Below are 16,430 nucleotides of genomic sequence, written 5' to 3' on the forward strand. Positions count from 1 at the left end.
ATAAAAGTCATGATGATCAAGACTATCATTGTTATTATCATGATAATCAAGTTCCTAATCGTGATCAACAAGGTTTTTATTGTGATAATCAATATCGGGGCCGCCATGATCCTTCTGGTCATCATGATTGTTGTGACCCTTCTCATGATCCTCATTCCCAGTTCACTATTGGGTCAATGGTGTGTGTTGATACACAAAGAGGTGATCCATTGTATGGTGTAGTACAGTGGATGGGGACAGTACCTGACTACCCAGCTGGAGCAATAGCTGGAGTGGAATTGGTAAGTCATTATTATGTGACATAAATTAATTAATGTATTATTAATAGGAGAGGCCGTTGCATGGCTGTGCTGACGGCACATGGCGTGGAAGAAGATTCTTTACATGTCCTCCTGGTAATGGTTACTTCTGTCCATTGACAGCTCTCAAACAAGACACAAGATATATGGATGAAGGACAAGTACCAGCACATATGAGACAAGATATTGATAACCGTATGTTAATACAGTTTGATTTATTTATTACCTTCTTTATAGCATTAGCAAAGTATGCACCAGTAACTGAAGACATTGATACAATGGCATCTCCTGATTTATTCAAATTGTACATTGGTGATGCTCATGGTATTCAAGGTCATCATAATTCATGTTACCTTGATTCCACTGTGTTTGGATTATTTGCCCTATCTGATTCATTTGATGAGTTGATATTCATAGAACCAACTGAAGAGGTGGGAAGAAAAATTAAATATTACCTTTGGAAAGGAATCATTAATCCATTAAGAAAGTGAGTGTTTTCAAAACCATAATTACTGGTTTATATAACTGGTTTATATAACTGGTTTTTAAAACTGGTTTTCATTACTGGTTTATCCTGTATGTAGGTATGGATTAGCAAGGTATGAGTCAGTAATGGACTTGAGAGATAGTTTAGAAGAATTTGGTAGAATGAAAGGAGCCAAAACTGATGAAAAAGGTTAACTATATGACATTATTATTATTGTCATTATTATTATTAGATCCTGAGGAATTTCTTAATCTTTTGTTTAAGGAGGTGCTTCACATTGATCCATTTCTGACTATTAAGTAATTAATAATTATTATTATCGTTAATTAATTTTGCATTAGACGTCCTTTTGGAATTGAAAAGGAGTTTTTTATTCAGTTGTTCTTTGAGATTGATCCTAATAATACTGAAGTACCTAAAACAGAGAAACTGATAGCTCAAATGTTTCATGAACAAAACATCTCATTCACTAGAGTAAGTTTATGTTACTTATCATAACTTGTGATAATTATGACACTTGATGTGTAGGTTCCTTCCAAACTGTTGCTTCAGATGCCACGTTTTGGTAAAGAATTCAAAATGTACAGCAAAATAATTCCATCACTGACACTTGATGTGAAACCATTAATGGACCCCAGTAAGGAAAAAAATACTGATTATTATCAAATTCTTAGTATAGGTACTAGGGGTGATCAGAAGTGTAAAGTTTGTTTAAGACATTCAGTATCTTCTGTTTGTCACACTTGTCCTAAGAAAGTATTCAACATTACTGATCCTTATGTTTATTACTGTTCTGAGTGTGATGAAAGAGTACATAGAGAAAAAGAGCGTAAAGGTCATCGTGTAGAAGCTGTAAATATTAGGCCAGGAACTAGTGATGCTACCAATTTTTCAAAGATGGAGTTGCTGTCAGTGATATGTATAGAGACCAGTCATTATGTGTGCTACACTAGATCAGGAGATAAATGGCTGTTTCATGATAGCATGGCTGATAGATTACGTAAGATAAATCACTATTGATTTATTATATTTCTCTATTCTACAGATGATATGTACAATGTTCCTAGAGTGGTTGATGTTACTGCTGGGTTACAGGATTGGATCTACTCCCCTACTGCTAGTGAGGATCGACTGATGAATACTCCTGCTAGAGATATACCAGAATATGTTCGTAGATTCACTCAAGATATTTACATGTGTGTATATGTTAATCCTGACCTTGATATGTATGGTGACAATGATGTTGAAGAGTCACTTTCACCCAATAATAAGAATTAACGATAATAATTATGATGTTAAATGTTTGTAACACTTATGCTTTTTTTGTTCGGATTTGACTGCTATTATTCTGATCTGGATATGTATGGTGACAATGATCTTGAAGAATTACTTTCACCTAATAATTATTATTGACCTTTTTGCACATTATTTTTTACTGTTAATGTTATGATGTTCATGCATGGTAATATCTATGATTAATTAATTAATTTACTGGCAGCCCCTCCCACACCTTGAATTTCAGGGGCTTCATGGCTTCCATTGTCATGAAAAAAAACCATGGGTATGGGCAATCAAAAGAAGAAGAAAACCCACCAAGTACTAAAAGTAAGGCAATTTTTGTTGTACTAATAGATCACTAGGCTATGCATATCAACAGATCCTCCTTATCCTCTTTCCCAGTTCACTATTGGGTCAGTGAGTTCTGGTGCAGTTAGTAAAGAACAAGTCGAAGAACAAAGAAGAGTTTTTGCAGAAATAGAATTGCGAAAACATCACGAGAACCAATGTGAAGATTGTGAATTACAGCGTGGGCAGCGAGGAGAAGGAAGTGCAGAATTAACGAATACAATAAAAGCATTGAATTTTGCTGGGCCTGATGCAGTTAGTAAAGAACGAATCGAAAAAGAAAGAATAGCTCTTGAAGAAATAAAATCACAGAGACGAGAGAATCATGACCAACAGCATGAAGATTATCAAGTGATTGGAGGGATTGAAGAGAGTATTGTAGAAGAAAATTATGTATATACATGTATCACGTTATGTTTCATCTTATGAACAGGATAATGAAAGAGGAAGAGGAGACAATAATCAGCAGCAACAACCTAACCTATCTGTAATGGTTGAAGGCATCAGGCTCCAACAACCACAGCAGTCACCAAGAGCTCAACACCTCAACAATGAAGGAGGCAGAGAAACAGCAAGTCTTCCATCTCTTCATAATGATGGTACACATAATCATAATTCACCTCGTTATGATCATAATTGTGATCATCATATTCCTGGTCATCAAGATCATCGTAATTTTGATCATGGTGATCCTAATTGTGATCAACAAGTTCATGATTATTATAATCGTGATGATCAAAATTATGATCAACAAGGTTATGGCCATAATCATCAAGGTTATAATCGTGGTCATCAAGATTGGGCTCATCATGATCCTCCTGGTCGTCATGATCATTATGATCATTCTCAGCGTCCACCTGATCCTTCTTATCCCAGAGATCCTCGTCAAGGTCCCCCTCCTGGTCCTCCTCCTGATCCTCATCATCAGTTCACTATTGGGTCAATGGTGTGTATTGATGTACAAAAAGGTGATCCATTGTATGGTGTAGTACAGTGGATAGGGACACTACCTGATTACCCTGGAACAATAGCTGGAGTGGAATTGGTAAATGTTTATGTACTTATGATTGAAATCATATAATGTATGGTATATGTATTTATATTAGTATTTTTATAGGAGAAAACGCTAAGTGGTGGTACTGATGGTACATGGCGTGAAAGAAGATTCTTTACTTGTCCTTATGGTAATGGTTTCTTTTTCCCAGTGACAGCTCTTAGACAAGACACAAGATATATGGATGAAGGACAAGTACCAGCACATTTGAGACAAGATATTTATAACCGTATGTTAATACCTTTTGATTTATTTATTATTATCTTCTTTATACATGTAGCATTAGCAAAGTATGCACCAGTAACTGAAGAAATTGACACTATTGGTTCTCCTGATCTATTCAAATTGTACATTGGTGATAGACCATGTGGTATTCAAGGTCATCATAATTCATGTTACCTTGATTCCACTGTGTTTGGATTATTTGCACTATCTGATTCATTTGATGAGTTAATATTAGAAGAACCAACTGAAGAGGTTGGAAGAAAAGTTAAACATTACCTTTGGAAAGGAATTGTTAATCCTTTGAGAAAGTGAGTAACTGGTTTACATTACTGGTTTATATAACCGGTTTTCCTGTATGTAGGTATGGATTAGCAAGATATGAGTCAATAATGGACTTAAGAGATAGTTTAGAAGAATTTGGTAGAATGAAAGGAGCCAAAACTGATGAAAAAGGTAAACTACAGTACTTACTTTAACTTTTTATGTATTATTATTATTATTATTAGATCCTGAAGAGTTTCTTAATCTTTTGTTTAAGGAGGTGCTTCACATACCTCCATTTCTCACTATTAAGTAATTAATAATAATAATACTAATTTGTTATAAATTATTACATTAGACGTCCTTTTGGAATTGAAAAGGAGTTTTTCATTCAGCTGTTCTTTGAGATTGATCCTAATAATACTGAAGTACCTAAAACAGAGAAACTGATAGCTCAAATGTTTCATGAACAAAACATCTCATTCACTAGAGTAAGTTTATGTTGCTTATCATAACTTGTGATAATTATGACACTTGATGTGTAGGTTCCTTCTAAACTGTTGCTTCAAATGCCACGTTTTGGTGAAGAATTCAAAATGTACAGCAAGATAATTCCATCACTGACACTTGATGTAAAACCATTAATGGATCCCAGTAAGAAAAAATTAATGCCTTTATTTTTATTTGGTATTTGTAAAGGTAAAAGAGGAGGTCAGAAATGTAGACTCTGTCTAAGTGGTTCAGTATCTTCTGTTTGTTACTCTTGTCCTAAGGAATTATTCAACACTGATGATCCTTATGTTTATTATTGTTTTGAGTGTAACGAAAGTGTACATGAATCTCGTAAAGGTCATCGTGTGGAAGCTGTAGATATCAAGCCAGGGTCTGCTGATGTTGGACAGATTTCAAAGATGGAGTTGCTGTCAGTGATATGTATTGAGACCAGTCATTATGTGTGCTACACTAGATCAGGAGATAAATGGCTGTTTCATGATAGCATGGCTGATAGATTACGTAAGATAAACCACTATTGCATTATTATATTATTCTTTATTTTACAGATGATATGTACAATGTTCCTAGAGTGGTTGATGTTACTGCTGAGCTACAGGAGTGGATCTATTCCCCTACTGCTAGTGAGGATCGACTGATGAATACTCCTGCTAGAGATATACCAGAATATGTTCGTAGATTCACTCAAGATATTTACATGTGTGTATATGTTAATCCTGACCTTGATATTTTGTGTAATGATGGTAGCAATGAGCCTGTAGAGTCATTTTTTGATTCTCCTGCTACTACTACACAATTATATCAAGCCACTGATTCTGTTAAAGATGTACTTCATATGCGAGAAAAGAAAGAAGATACATATGAATCAATCATTGACCAGTTATCGTTGAGTTTAGAGGAATTTGATGACAAGTCTCATATCAGTTTTACTAAAGAGAGCTTACACAAACTGCAGAAAGGGAAGCCTCAGTCTCTACAAGATGCTATTAATCAGCAGCCACACTCGTTTGAAGGTATCATAGCCGTTCATCAGCAGATGCGTGCTGATATAACGTGGTATAGTACCAGCTTTGATCACATCACTCAACACTGTGAAGAGCTGTTTGATAATCTGGAGGAAAGAAGAAGTAGCTTTAGACAAAAAGCAAGTCAATTACAAGAAGTTTATAAACAGGATATAGATAAAATGAAGGAAATGAATGGAATTTTAACATCTCGTCTTCGGTCTTATCAAAATTTACACAATAGCCTGACAAAGGAATATCAACAGCTTTCAACGTCACATGACACCCTCACAGCAAACCATCAGAAGCTTTTGAAGTCACATGACACTCTTGGGAAATCACATGATAGCCTCAAAAAGGAACAGCAGGAGCTTCGGAAGTCAAATGCAATGCTCACAATTTCTCATGAGCAACTTCAAACATCTCATGATAACCTCAAAGCTGCTCATCAGCAGGAAGTCACTCGACACCAGAAGTCACAGGAAGAGAATGAGAACAGATTACAACAAGTTAATCAAAGATTAGTTCAAGCACAGACAGAACTAGCAGCAAAACAAAACGAAGTGGCTGAATTACAAAATACGCTGCAAAAATTAGAAAATAATTGGAAGGTCAGTCACACAGAGGTATCACTGTCAAAGAAAGAGCTAGGCAGAGGAGGCTGGGGTGTGATCTGGATAGGAGAGTTCAGAGGACAAAGGGTAGCTGTGAAACAGATGCATGAACTGATTAAAAGTGATGAATATATGGAGCTCCTTCATCGAGAGATCAACACAATGTCTCAGTTGCGTCATCCTAATCTCCTCCAGTTTATAGGAGCTGTGTTAGACCATCCATCAGGTAATCCTATGATTATCACTGAAGTAATGGATACCTCATTACGGAGTGCCTATGAGAGGAAGGAGCTTACTACTGATCCTGGCTGTAGACCAGTGATTCTATCTATAATGCGTGATGTAGCTGTGGGTTTAAACTACCTCCACTGTCTACCTGATCCTATTATTCATCGTGATGTCAGCAGTGCTAATGTACTACTGGAATCAAAGGGAGTCAACAAATGGAAGACTAAAATATCCGACTTTGGATCCGCTAAATTCGCTCGTGCAGCAGTTACTGCAGCACCAGGAGCAGCTGTTTATAGTGCTCCAGAAAGTATCGCAACAATTCATAGAAAGAAGAGAAGGCAAACCCCAAAGATGGATTCACATAGCTACGGTGTTCTCTTGTGTGAAGTGCTGACATGCCGTTTTCCAGATGAGGAAATATTTGAGGCTTTATTAAAGCGAGTCAAAGTCAGCTTACCTCAGCTGCATGAACTCATAGTTTCGTGTATCGATGAAGAACCAGACAAACGACCAACAATGTCTGAAATAATCGTCAAATTGGATCGTTGTATTGCTAATAAGTAGCACTGACTGTTTCCGATTACACATGCAAGTACTTTTACAATAATTGTTAAGAACAATTTAGACTTTATTATTTCATTTTCTATTCGTTTGCTTTTTCTACTATTACTTTTAAATGGTACTATTATTGTACTTTTTCTTAAAATGCTATTCTATTTTAACTTTTACAGCTAAAGGGCATCATAACGACATTCATAGTTTCCAGTTTATTCTAAGTTATAAATAATTGTCTACTTTCTTTGGAAGAGAGGTACCGGTGTGACAGCGTTGAGCAAAAAGAAAGCAAAAACTAATGACTTCAACTACAGTGGACTGTCCTTTTACAAGCTCTTCCGAGGCTTCAGAACCTTCTTCAAGATATTACTCCCTTTTTAAACCAGGAGACCGGGTTGTGGTCCAATCTGCTGTAAAAGGAGAAGCATTCTACGGTACAGCAAGATGGACGGGCCAGATCAGGAAGGCTCACTTAGGAGATGCTATACCAGTCGTTGGAGTAGAGATAGTGAGTTTTGATAGAGAGAGAAAGAGGGGGGAAGATATAGTAATATATTGTACATGTGGTTGGTGGTGGTGTGATTGCTGAAAGGGTGAGAGAGAGAGAGAGAAAGGGCTGGCATGTTTTAAATTAGAAATCTATTTTTAGAACACAATTCAAATTTCAAATTATTAGCAGCTGTGCGTAGGCGACCAATCGCCATAGACTACTTATTAATCTGCGTTGTAGTGGGTGGGTTTTTCTTGGTAGCAGTATTAATGCATAAGTTTATTATGAATTTATAAAATAACGGAAAGTCTAACAAGTGCTTTCTCATGAATTCATTTTTTCTGTTTTTAGGACAAGAAGATAAAACTAGACAAACATTTCCCGGACCTTCATATGGACTTGACGGAAGGTCAAACTCTCTTCAAGGTTCCCTTTCACCACACGAGGGTATTCCTTCCTGAGCAGCTGGTCGTACACGCTGAAGACTTTGAGGTTCAACACCAAAAAGAGATCATTACACAATATGAGGTCCGGCAGGCGGCAAAAGAGTTCAACCTAACAGCTGAAGAGTATCAGTACCAGCAAGTGATACTGGATAATTGTAAATCAGACTCTAAACTGACGAAGGGTACCTCATTTGATAGCAAGGACTCAGGCTGTAGTCTCACGTCTGACAAGCTGAGGAGTCTCTCCATCAATTCTCCTCTTTCTCCTGGTGACTGTCAGCTTAGTGTGGGATCAATGGTATCCATAGAAGATAGTAATTCTGTCCTTTATGGTGTCATTCAATGGATTGGCTCACTACCTGGTTGCACTGAAGCTTCGATGGCTGGAATTGAATTGGTAAACACACACACACACACTCACACACACACTCACACACACACACACTCACACACACACACACACTCACACGCATACAAACTATTGGAGAGTAAATATGTATTTGTATTATTACAACTCTACCTTTAGCTGTTGTTTGTAATTGTAGTTGTTATGTTAGCTAATGAGTAATGGATGCTATTGAACTGTTAGTCTACATACAGTATACTTTAGTGTCAGTGGTGAGGTCTAGTGATAATTCCATTTGTAAGTACAGTCTATGTCCTAATTTGAGACATTTGGAAAACTTTTTTTCAATTTCTAAGACTGACAATAATAGACTTTATGATGATAGAAAGTTTGAGCCAATTTCCACAAGAAATTTTTTAATTATGGCCATCTAAAGAAATGGGTCAATTTCTGAAAAAACCCTATACTATTATAGCCCATGGTTTTTCCAAAAAATGGCTCCCAAATCACCCCAAATTTTTATTATATTTTCTGATACATATTGACATACTTATGCTGTGTAGAAAGTTTGAGGGGATTCAGACAAGACATTTTCGAGTTGTAGCCATTTTAAGAAATGGGCCAATTTCTGAAAAATACCCTGTACTATAGCCCATAGTTTTTTCCAAAAAATGGCTCCCAAATCACCCCAAATTTTTATTATATTTTCTGATACATATTGATGTACTTATGCTGTGTAGAAAGTTTGAGCCGATTCCGACAAGAAATTTTCGAGTTATGGCCATTTAAAAAAATGGGTCAATTTCTGAAAAATACCTATAGCCCATGGTTTTTTCCAAAAAATGGCTCCCAAATTACCCCAAATTTTTATTATATTTTCTGATACATATTGACGTACTTATGCTGTGTAGAAAGTTTGAGGTGATTTGGACAAGAAATTTTCAAGTTGTGGCCATTTTAAGAAATGGGTCAATTTCTGAAAAATACCCTGTACTATAGCCCATGGTTTTTTCCAAAAAATGGCTCCCAAATTACCCCAAATTTTTATTATATTTTCTGATACATATTGACATACTTATGCTGTGTAGAAAGTTTGAGGTGATTCGGACAAGAAATTTTCAAGTTGTGGCCATTTTAAGAAATGGGTCAATTTCTGAAAAACCCCTATACTATTATAGCCCATGGTTTTTTCCAAAAAATGGCTCCCAAATCACCCCCAATTTTTTATTACATTTTCTGATACATATTGATGTACTTATGCTGTGTAGAAAGTTTGAGGTGATTCGGACAAGAAATTTTCGAGTTGTGGCCATTTTAAGAAATGGGTCAATTTCTGAAAAATACCCTGTACTATAGCCCATGGTTTTTTCCAAAAAATGGCTCCAAAATCACCCCAAATTTTTATTACATTTTCTGATACATATTGACGTACTTATGCTGTGTAGAAAGTTTGAGGTGATTTGGACAAGAAATTTTTGAGTTATGGCCATTTTTAAAAAGCATCACTTTTACACAATGAAGTGATTGAATTATCATAATGTTATTGGTACTTGTATTTACGAAGCAATTATTATTGATATAATTACAAGGCAATTATTTATTTATTTAATTATTTAGGATGAGCCATTGGAAGGATGCTCTGATGGTACTTGGGAAGGAAAGAGGTTGTTTGACTGCTCTTCTGGTCATGGCTACTTCACTTCACTGGAATCAGTTAAACCAGACATAAGATACCTCCTTGAAGAAGAAGAGGGGAAAAGAGACACTAGTAGGAACTACAGCATTGGAGGAAGACAGTATGATGATTCTCCTGAAGATAATAATGGAGGCATGAGCTTTGGTTATCACTCTGGTGTCTTCCAAGAAGAAAGGAGGAGCTTTGAAGAGACTAGGACTGGCTATCAAGAGAAGGACTCTTATAGAGAACAAGAATGGAAAGAAGGAGTTGATTATTACAGCAGCAGTCATAGAAATCCACCACCAGTTAGTATTAATAGCCACAAGAGCATGAGGCATGGTAGCTCTATGATGACAGGTGGTGGTGGGGGAAGGGAACAAGCAGGAGGTTCTCTAGAAATGGCAGCTTTAATACCGTCAGTTGTGCAGTCAAAGTTAAAGGAGCTTGAACAGCAACAGGATCACTATCACCCCCATCACCAGCCTATCACGTGGAGGAGGGATGAGAGGAGGGATGAGAGAGGGAAAGGAGGACACTTTGAGCAGCTACAGAGGAAGGTTGAACTAATGGAAGAAGCTCATCAAAGTGTCACTGCATCTCTTAGAAAGAAAGAAAGCGATTATATCAATCTTTATGAATCACATGAGAAGCTAATGGAAGATTATGAGGAGAGAGAGCAACAATATTTCCAACTTAAGCAATCCCACGAGAGCCTCTTGTCCAAGTATGAGGACATTGACTATGATTATCAACAACTGAAGCAGCTTCATCAAGAGCTGGTCCGTAAATACCAGGAAACCAGCAGAGAGGAGAGTCTAGACAGGAAAGAGTTTGCTTCAGTCCAAGCCTCTCACCAACAGCTTGAGTACAAAGTACAGCTAATGGAGGCTGAGCTTGAGTCAAAGAATAGGCAGCTAAGCTCATTGAAGAGGCAGTTGAATGCAATAAGGAATAGCTGGAAGATAAGGCACACTGATGTGTCTTTGACAGACACTGATCTTGGCAGAGGAGGCTGGGGTGTAGTTTTGATTGGAGAGTTTAGAGGACAAAGAGTAGCTGTGAAACAGATGCATGATGTCATTCAGGGCACCGAATATATGGAGCTCCTTCATAGAGAGATAAATACAATGTCTCAGTTGCGTCATCCTAATCTCCTCCAGTTTATAGGAGCTGTGTTAGACCATCCATCAGGTAATCTTATGATTATCACTGAAGTAATGGATACCTCATTACGGAGTGCCTATGAGAGGAAGGAGCTTACTACTGATCCTGGCTGTAGACCAGTGATTCTATCTATAATGCGTGATGTAGCTGTGGGTTTAAACTACCTACACTGTCTACCTGATCCTATTATTCATCGTGATGTCAGCAGTGCTAATGTACTACTGGAATCAAAGGGACACAACAAATGGAAGACTAAGATATCCGACTTTGGATCGGCTAATTTAGCTCAAGCAGCTTTCACCAAAGCCCCAGGAGCTCTTGTCTATGGAGCACCCGAATGTTTCCAAAGTGTCGTTGATTCTGGGAGACTTCAAACGACAAAAGTTGATGTGTTTAGCTATGGAATAACTCTCTGTGAGATCTTGACGTGTCGTTTTCCAGAGCACCAGTACTTCCAGCAGATGTTGCAGAGTATAAAGGAATACAATCTATCTAGTTTGATTGAGCAGTGCACTCAGAAGAGACCTCAAGAGAGGCCGGACATGAAACAAGTTATTGATAGCATTGATAAAGTTATTTCTTTTATGTAAAAAATTTAATCATCATTATTATTGTTTGTTTACTCTGTTGTCCTAATGCTGCTTTAAAAAGGAATACCTTAAGCCTACTATTTTTAGCGTCTACTAAATTTAGCTATATTAGCGAGAGAGCTTTAAATCCCTAAATTAAATAGATGTCAAAATAATTATTATTCATTACAATGGTTATTATTGATAGTTAATTTGGTTAAAAATGCTAAAATTAGTAATGCTAAACATGACTTTTGCTGATTTCGCTAAAATTAGTAGACGCAAATAATAGTAGGCTTAAAGTATTATAAAAACAACAATAAAATTAAAAGTTACCAGCTCCGTTAGTTTGTCAACTGCATCCCTCAATTCTTACAATTGGGTTTGAGTTTCTTTTACTAAACCTTTGGATTATTACATACTGGAATGACCCACCCCCACACACCACTAGCCTGGTTGCTCTAGACATCACTTGCATCTCAACTTGAGCAATGAAAGCACTGTTATCAACTCCATTAAACAGTAAGGGATCGTAGACCGATCTCTTCACGCCACGTGCTGTCATTAGTCTGACGTAAGAGCGATAAAATGGCCTAAGTTTATTATTATAAGGGAGTCCATCAGTGAAATACAGTGTGTGACTAATGTTATATTCAACTGATAGCTTCTTTGATTCTTCTATTGCACTGGTTATGCATTTCTTGTCATCAATATGTTTGCTGTTAATCGCCAGTTTCTCAGTCCTGATGTGGACACCAATGTACTCAACATCAGTTCCTGTTGTGTGTTTAATGAATTCAGTAGCATTGCCAATCACGTATTGACTGTGTGGTAAAACAGGTGAGATGGCTGTGTCATTACGAAAGAATTCTGAAGGGACAAACATACGAAAGTACCTATCTGGGTTGGGACGAGTTATACCCTGCCACACTTCAAATATGACCACATAGCTACTCATGGATTTGAAACCACACAAACTTGATATGTTTTCTGGCAAAGTAGGGAGTGCACCATTAATTTTGCAACAAGCTACATTTACCCCAGGGAAATTTGGATCAGTCCAGTGTTTGTTGATTTTCATTAATGTAGAGCAATCTATTGTTCCTGGATGACTGATCCAATTTTGTTGAGCATACACAATCTTAACATAAAATATCTGTAGCTCTTCTTCTCCTTTCTGTAAATCTAATTCCTTGATGAAGTCTCCATAATCAATCATTGGTGCATACCGGCTGTTCTTTTGGGGGTTCCCTTTAAAATCATCAAGCTGGAACAGTAAATCCAAAGGTAATTCTTGATCAACTAACGTTTTGTTGTCATGGAAATTCCAGAAGTCTTCTTGTCCAAGTGGTAAACCAAACAGTGAAGATTTCCTAACAAAAGGAATGACGACTCGAGCTTTCCAAAGTCGAGCGAATCTAAGCAGAGACAGCAAGTTTGTAACGCCTTGGGTCATCTTCTCCCAGTAGGAAAGAGCCAGGACATATCTACATGGTGGTACGGCCTGTGGAGAGGATTCCAACAGCACTGGATCTACCAAAGAGACTTCTTCAGAAGAATTCGGCGGATCCATCTCTCGAAGAAAATACACCATTAGATGCAGTTTCTGTCGCCCAGTACTAGCTCTAGTGACAGAGTACACTAGAAGAAGAACAACTAGGACCAGTAATAAAGCCAGAAAGAAAACACTTCTTTTGACATGCACCATGGTCAAAGGAATGCTACAGTGTAGTAGGTAGGGTTGCATGTAATTGCACAAACATAAATTGTATTTATAATTAATGGTAGTCTTCATGACTGTAATTAATGGGTAGGCCACTTCTTCCTTCCTCAGCTGAAGACACAGGAGTCTCCCCTAGTCTTCTCTCAAGTCCCTGCCAGGTTCTATTCTTTAAATAGGCTGGACCTGCAGACACAAGAAAGTGATACTTAAGAGGTATATAGTGCAGTAGACTCTCTTAATGGACACTCTCTATAGCATATACTAGCTAGCTTCCATTTAACAGATAGCACCTAGTGTACCAATTACATTCCTTACTGTATAAAATAACCTCCACATAAAGGACACCTCTGTATAACAGAGTAGCCTAGTCATACCTCCAGAGCCTTGAGAGTGAAGCAGTATATCTCTACTACCTCTTGTAATAAGGCTTTGGCCATCACTGCAGTCACCAGATTCTTCATTAGCTGCTCCTGATAACAGTCTACCAGTTAGGAATGAGAAGTCTGGGCTGGAATCAGACTCCATTGAATCAGTATGACAAGAACCACCTAAATACGGTAGATAATATTAAAAATCTCTCTCTCTCCCTCTCTCTTCCTTATCCTTCACATGCCTGGTAATAATTCTTGATAAGAGAGTTCAATGTCACCACTCCATGTTCTAGACCTATTATACATATAGATGTAGGATAAAATTATAAAATAATAAATAAGAATTACAAATATTAGTTAAAAGTATCCGCCACTGACTTTAAACATGCTACTTCCATTTCAAATGGAGTCACAATTGGTCTGTAATATTCCTAAAAATAGGTACACAACAACAAACCATACGTGTACATGTATATGTCTTTCTGTTAAAGTAACTTTACTTGTGTGTCTAATAGACTGCAATGAGGACAGGCAACAATCACGTATAGTTCAACTTCCATGAAATTAGCAAGTTTTGCCGGATTAAGCTTACCTACAGCTACAGTGTAAAACTAAAGGACAGAGAGAGAGAGAGAGGAAGAGAGAGAGGAAGAGAGAGAGAGAGAGAGGGGAGGGGTGGAAGAGAGAGAGAGAGAGAGAGGGGACAATCATGTAAAGATAGTTTTTATCACAATAAAACATCATTTTTATTATTGGCATTGTTGATAAAACAGTGAGCCAACACACATCATTCAATGCATAACAATCTCAATCTTTTTCAACGAATGTTTTGTGTACCTTCTTTCCAACGGCTTTCAGTATTTCCTTCAGTCTCTCAATCATCGAAAGGTAATTCACTAGTAACAATAATAACATCATAATATTATCATTGGTTTGTTAATGGATATAGAAAATGCACTTGTGTATGTACAATATATACAGCAGATGTTTTTATTTTCATTTTAAACTAATTTAGTTTCAATTTAGAAGAGAGCAGTAGTAGTTAGTATGATCATAGTATGAACCTGCTCCAAGTGTTCCAACTAATATTCCGATTGTGTTAGCTTCTTTAGCTTTTTGAATGAGATAATAACGTTTTCTTAACATTTGATTAACATTTAGTGATTCTACACGACTCGTACAAGTGCTTGGGTTATATGAATAAAACTTTTTAAAAATGACAAAATAAATAATTATAAGGACTAGTGTGGCTCATACCTGATTATCACGATAAGTGAGCATGAAATTTGTTAGCGTGGGACCCTCCGAGCCGATGTAGAATATCTTGTAATTGCTGAGGGGTCTGGTAACATTGAAACATCTCCCGAACCTAAAAATCATGAGTAAAAATTAACAACACAAAAGTTATTTAATGACCTTTTAATGAAGGATTCCTCTCCATCACTAATGTCACCTTCACTTTTGACACCATCACAAGAAGGAACTAATAACTTGGAGAAGATAACGTTTGGATAAATTGAGGAAACTTCATTTGAGAAATAACCTAAAAGAGAGAGTTATGCTATACTACGTAATACGTGTAAAAAAATAGAAACTTTTAATTTCATAGTACAAGGTATTTTATGGGTAGGAGAGAATTCTACATTTTTATTATATTTCCTGATACATATACATGTTCTTGTGTTGTGTCGCAAGTTTGAGCTGATTTGGATCAAGTTTGGATTTTTTATGAATTTTCAAAGTTACTCAAAAATCAGGTCAAAGTCCCTGTACTATAGTACAGGGATTTTGGCCAAATTTCACCAAAAATGACTAGGAGAGAAATCTCCATTTTTATAATGTTTCCTGATACATATACATGTTCTAATGTTGTGCAGAAAGTTTGAGCTGATTTTGATCAAATTTGGATTTTTTATGAATTTTCAAAGTTACTCAAAAATCAGGCCAAAATACTATAGTACAGGGATTTTGGCCAAATTTTGCCAAAAACAAAAAGGAGAAAATCCTCCATTTTCATTTTAAAAACAGATTCAAAATGCACTTACTTATAATGTGATGATACACGACGTCATACAGCACTATTATGTGTTCTGATTTATTTGGAAATAATTCTTCAAATTTTTCTTTCAGATCCACTTCGTCGACCTCCTCCTTACCAAACACATAAAGGACAGGAAGTCTCTTTGTTCTAAAACCACACAAAAATACACAATAATTTTGGTTTTAATATAATTATAATTAAAGAAAGAAATCCTTACTCAGTCAAACAAGACGTTCCAAAGTGGATGATCCCGTCAGACCCAATGTGTTCCGCCCCCACCTCATCAACACAGCAACTGTGTGACATATCATTGTCATGGAAACGGTTACCATGGCAACACATGCATGTACCTACCTCCCGTATGAAGTGTCCCCGAGTACGAAAAGGTCTTTTTTGCTCTCTCTTTGAAGGATGGAGGATACTCTAACTGATTCATGGAGCATATCATCAGGGAACTGGAGTGTGACCTTTTTTGGTGAAAGAGTCACGTGACTACACGTGTTATCACGTGGGCACTAACGGTTTTGTGATCTTTAATAAATTGAAGGCATTTCTCTAGCTCGTAGTAGCTCCATATCTCCTCGTCTTGTCTCTTTCTAGAGGAGAGACATGTAGCACCATTCCCTTTTACTTGCTCTTTGACTTCAAGAGATCCCGCCATTTTATTTTAGTTAACTAACTAACTGGTAGTTAATCTACTGGTGGTTAATTAACCATCAGTTAACTAACCACT

General features: G+C 36.9%; 4 protein-coding genes across 4 annotated transcripts in view; 3 read left to right on the forward strand and 1 right to left on the reverse strand.

Moving 5' to 3' along the window:
- LOC109580587 (ubiquitin carboxyl-terminal hydrolase CYLD-like) overlaps positions 1–2,228 on the forward strand; it is a 17,153-nt gene extending 14,925 nt beyond the window's left edge. The window contains exon 15 of the mRNA XM_019993910.1: positions 1,832–2,228. Coding sequence (XP_019849469.1) covers positions 1,832–2,064 — 233 coding nt within the window. The 3' untranslated portion in view covers positions 2,065–2,228. The remainder of the gene's footprint in view (positions 1–1,831) is intronic.
- Positions 2,229–2,835: 607 nt separating this feature from the next.
- Positions 2,836–7,050, forward strand: LOC100635895 (uncharacterized). Its single transcript, XM_019993908.1, has 9 exons — positions 2,836–3,457; positions 3,530–3,695; positions 3,747–3,999; positions 4,053–4,144; positions 4,198–4,264; positions 4,311–4,443; positions 4,498–4,606; positions 4,652–4,966; positions 5,014–7,050. The coding sequence occupies exons 1-9, from the start codon at positions 2,903–2,905 to the stop codon at positions 6,876–6,878; spliced, it is 3,555 nt and encodes a 1,184-aa protein (XP_019849467.1). The 5' UTR covers positions 2,836–2,902; the 3' UTR covers positions 6,879–7,050.
- Positions 7,051–7,117: 67 nt separating this feature from the next.
- Positions 7,118–11,647, forward strand: LOC109580586 (uncharacterized). Its single transcript, XM_019993909.1, has 3 exons — positions 7,118–7,377; positions 7,711–8,202; positions 9,769–11,647. Exons 1-3 carry the CDS (start codon positions 7,168–7,170, stop codon positions 11,581–11,583), a joined length of 2,517 nt encoding a protein of 838 aa, XP_019849468.1. The 5' UTR covers positions 7,118–7,167; the 3' UTR covers positions 11,584–11,647.
- A 1,637-nt stretch (positions 11,648–13,284) lies between these two features.
- On the reverse strand, positions 13,285–16,358 carry LOC100636022 (diphthamide biosynthesis protein 2-like). Its single transcript, XM_019993893.1, has 13 exons — positions 16,218–16,358; positions 16,052–16,164; positions 15,915–15,992; positions 15,702–15,844; positions 15,073–15,199; positions 14,914–15,025; positions 14,721–14,862; positions 14,494–14,552; positions 14,157–14,267; positions 14,035–14,087; positions 13,899–13,951; positions 13,660–13,833; positions 13,285–13,468 (listed from the first exon to the last, which is right to left on the reverse strand). Exons 1-13 carry the CDS (start codon positions 16,356–16,358, stop codon positions 13,341–13,343), a joined length of 1,434 nt encoding a protein of 477 aa, XP_019849452.1. The 3' UTR covers positions 13,285–13,340.
- Between the last annotated feature and the right edge of the window lie 72 nt (positions 16,359–16,430).

The sequence above is a fragment of the Amphimedon queenslandica genome, unplaced genomic scaffold (assembly GCF_000090795.2).
Source record: "Amphimedon queenslandica unplaced genomic scaffold, v1.1 AMPQUscaffold_13485, whole genome shotgun sequence".
NCBI lineage: Eukaryota > Metazoa > Porifera > Demospongiae > Haplosclerida > Niphatidae > Amphimedon > Amphimedon queenslandica.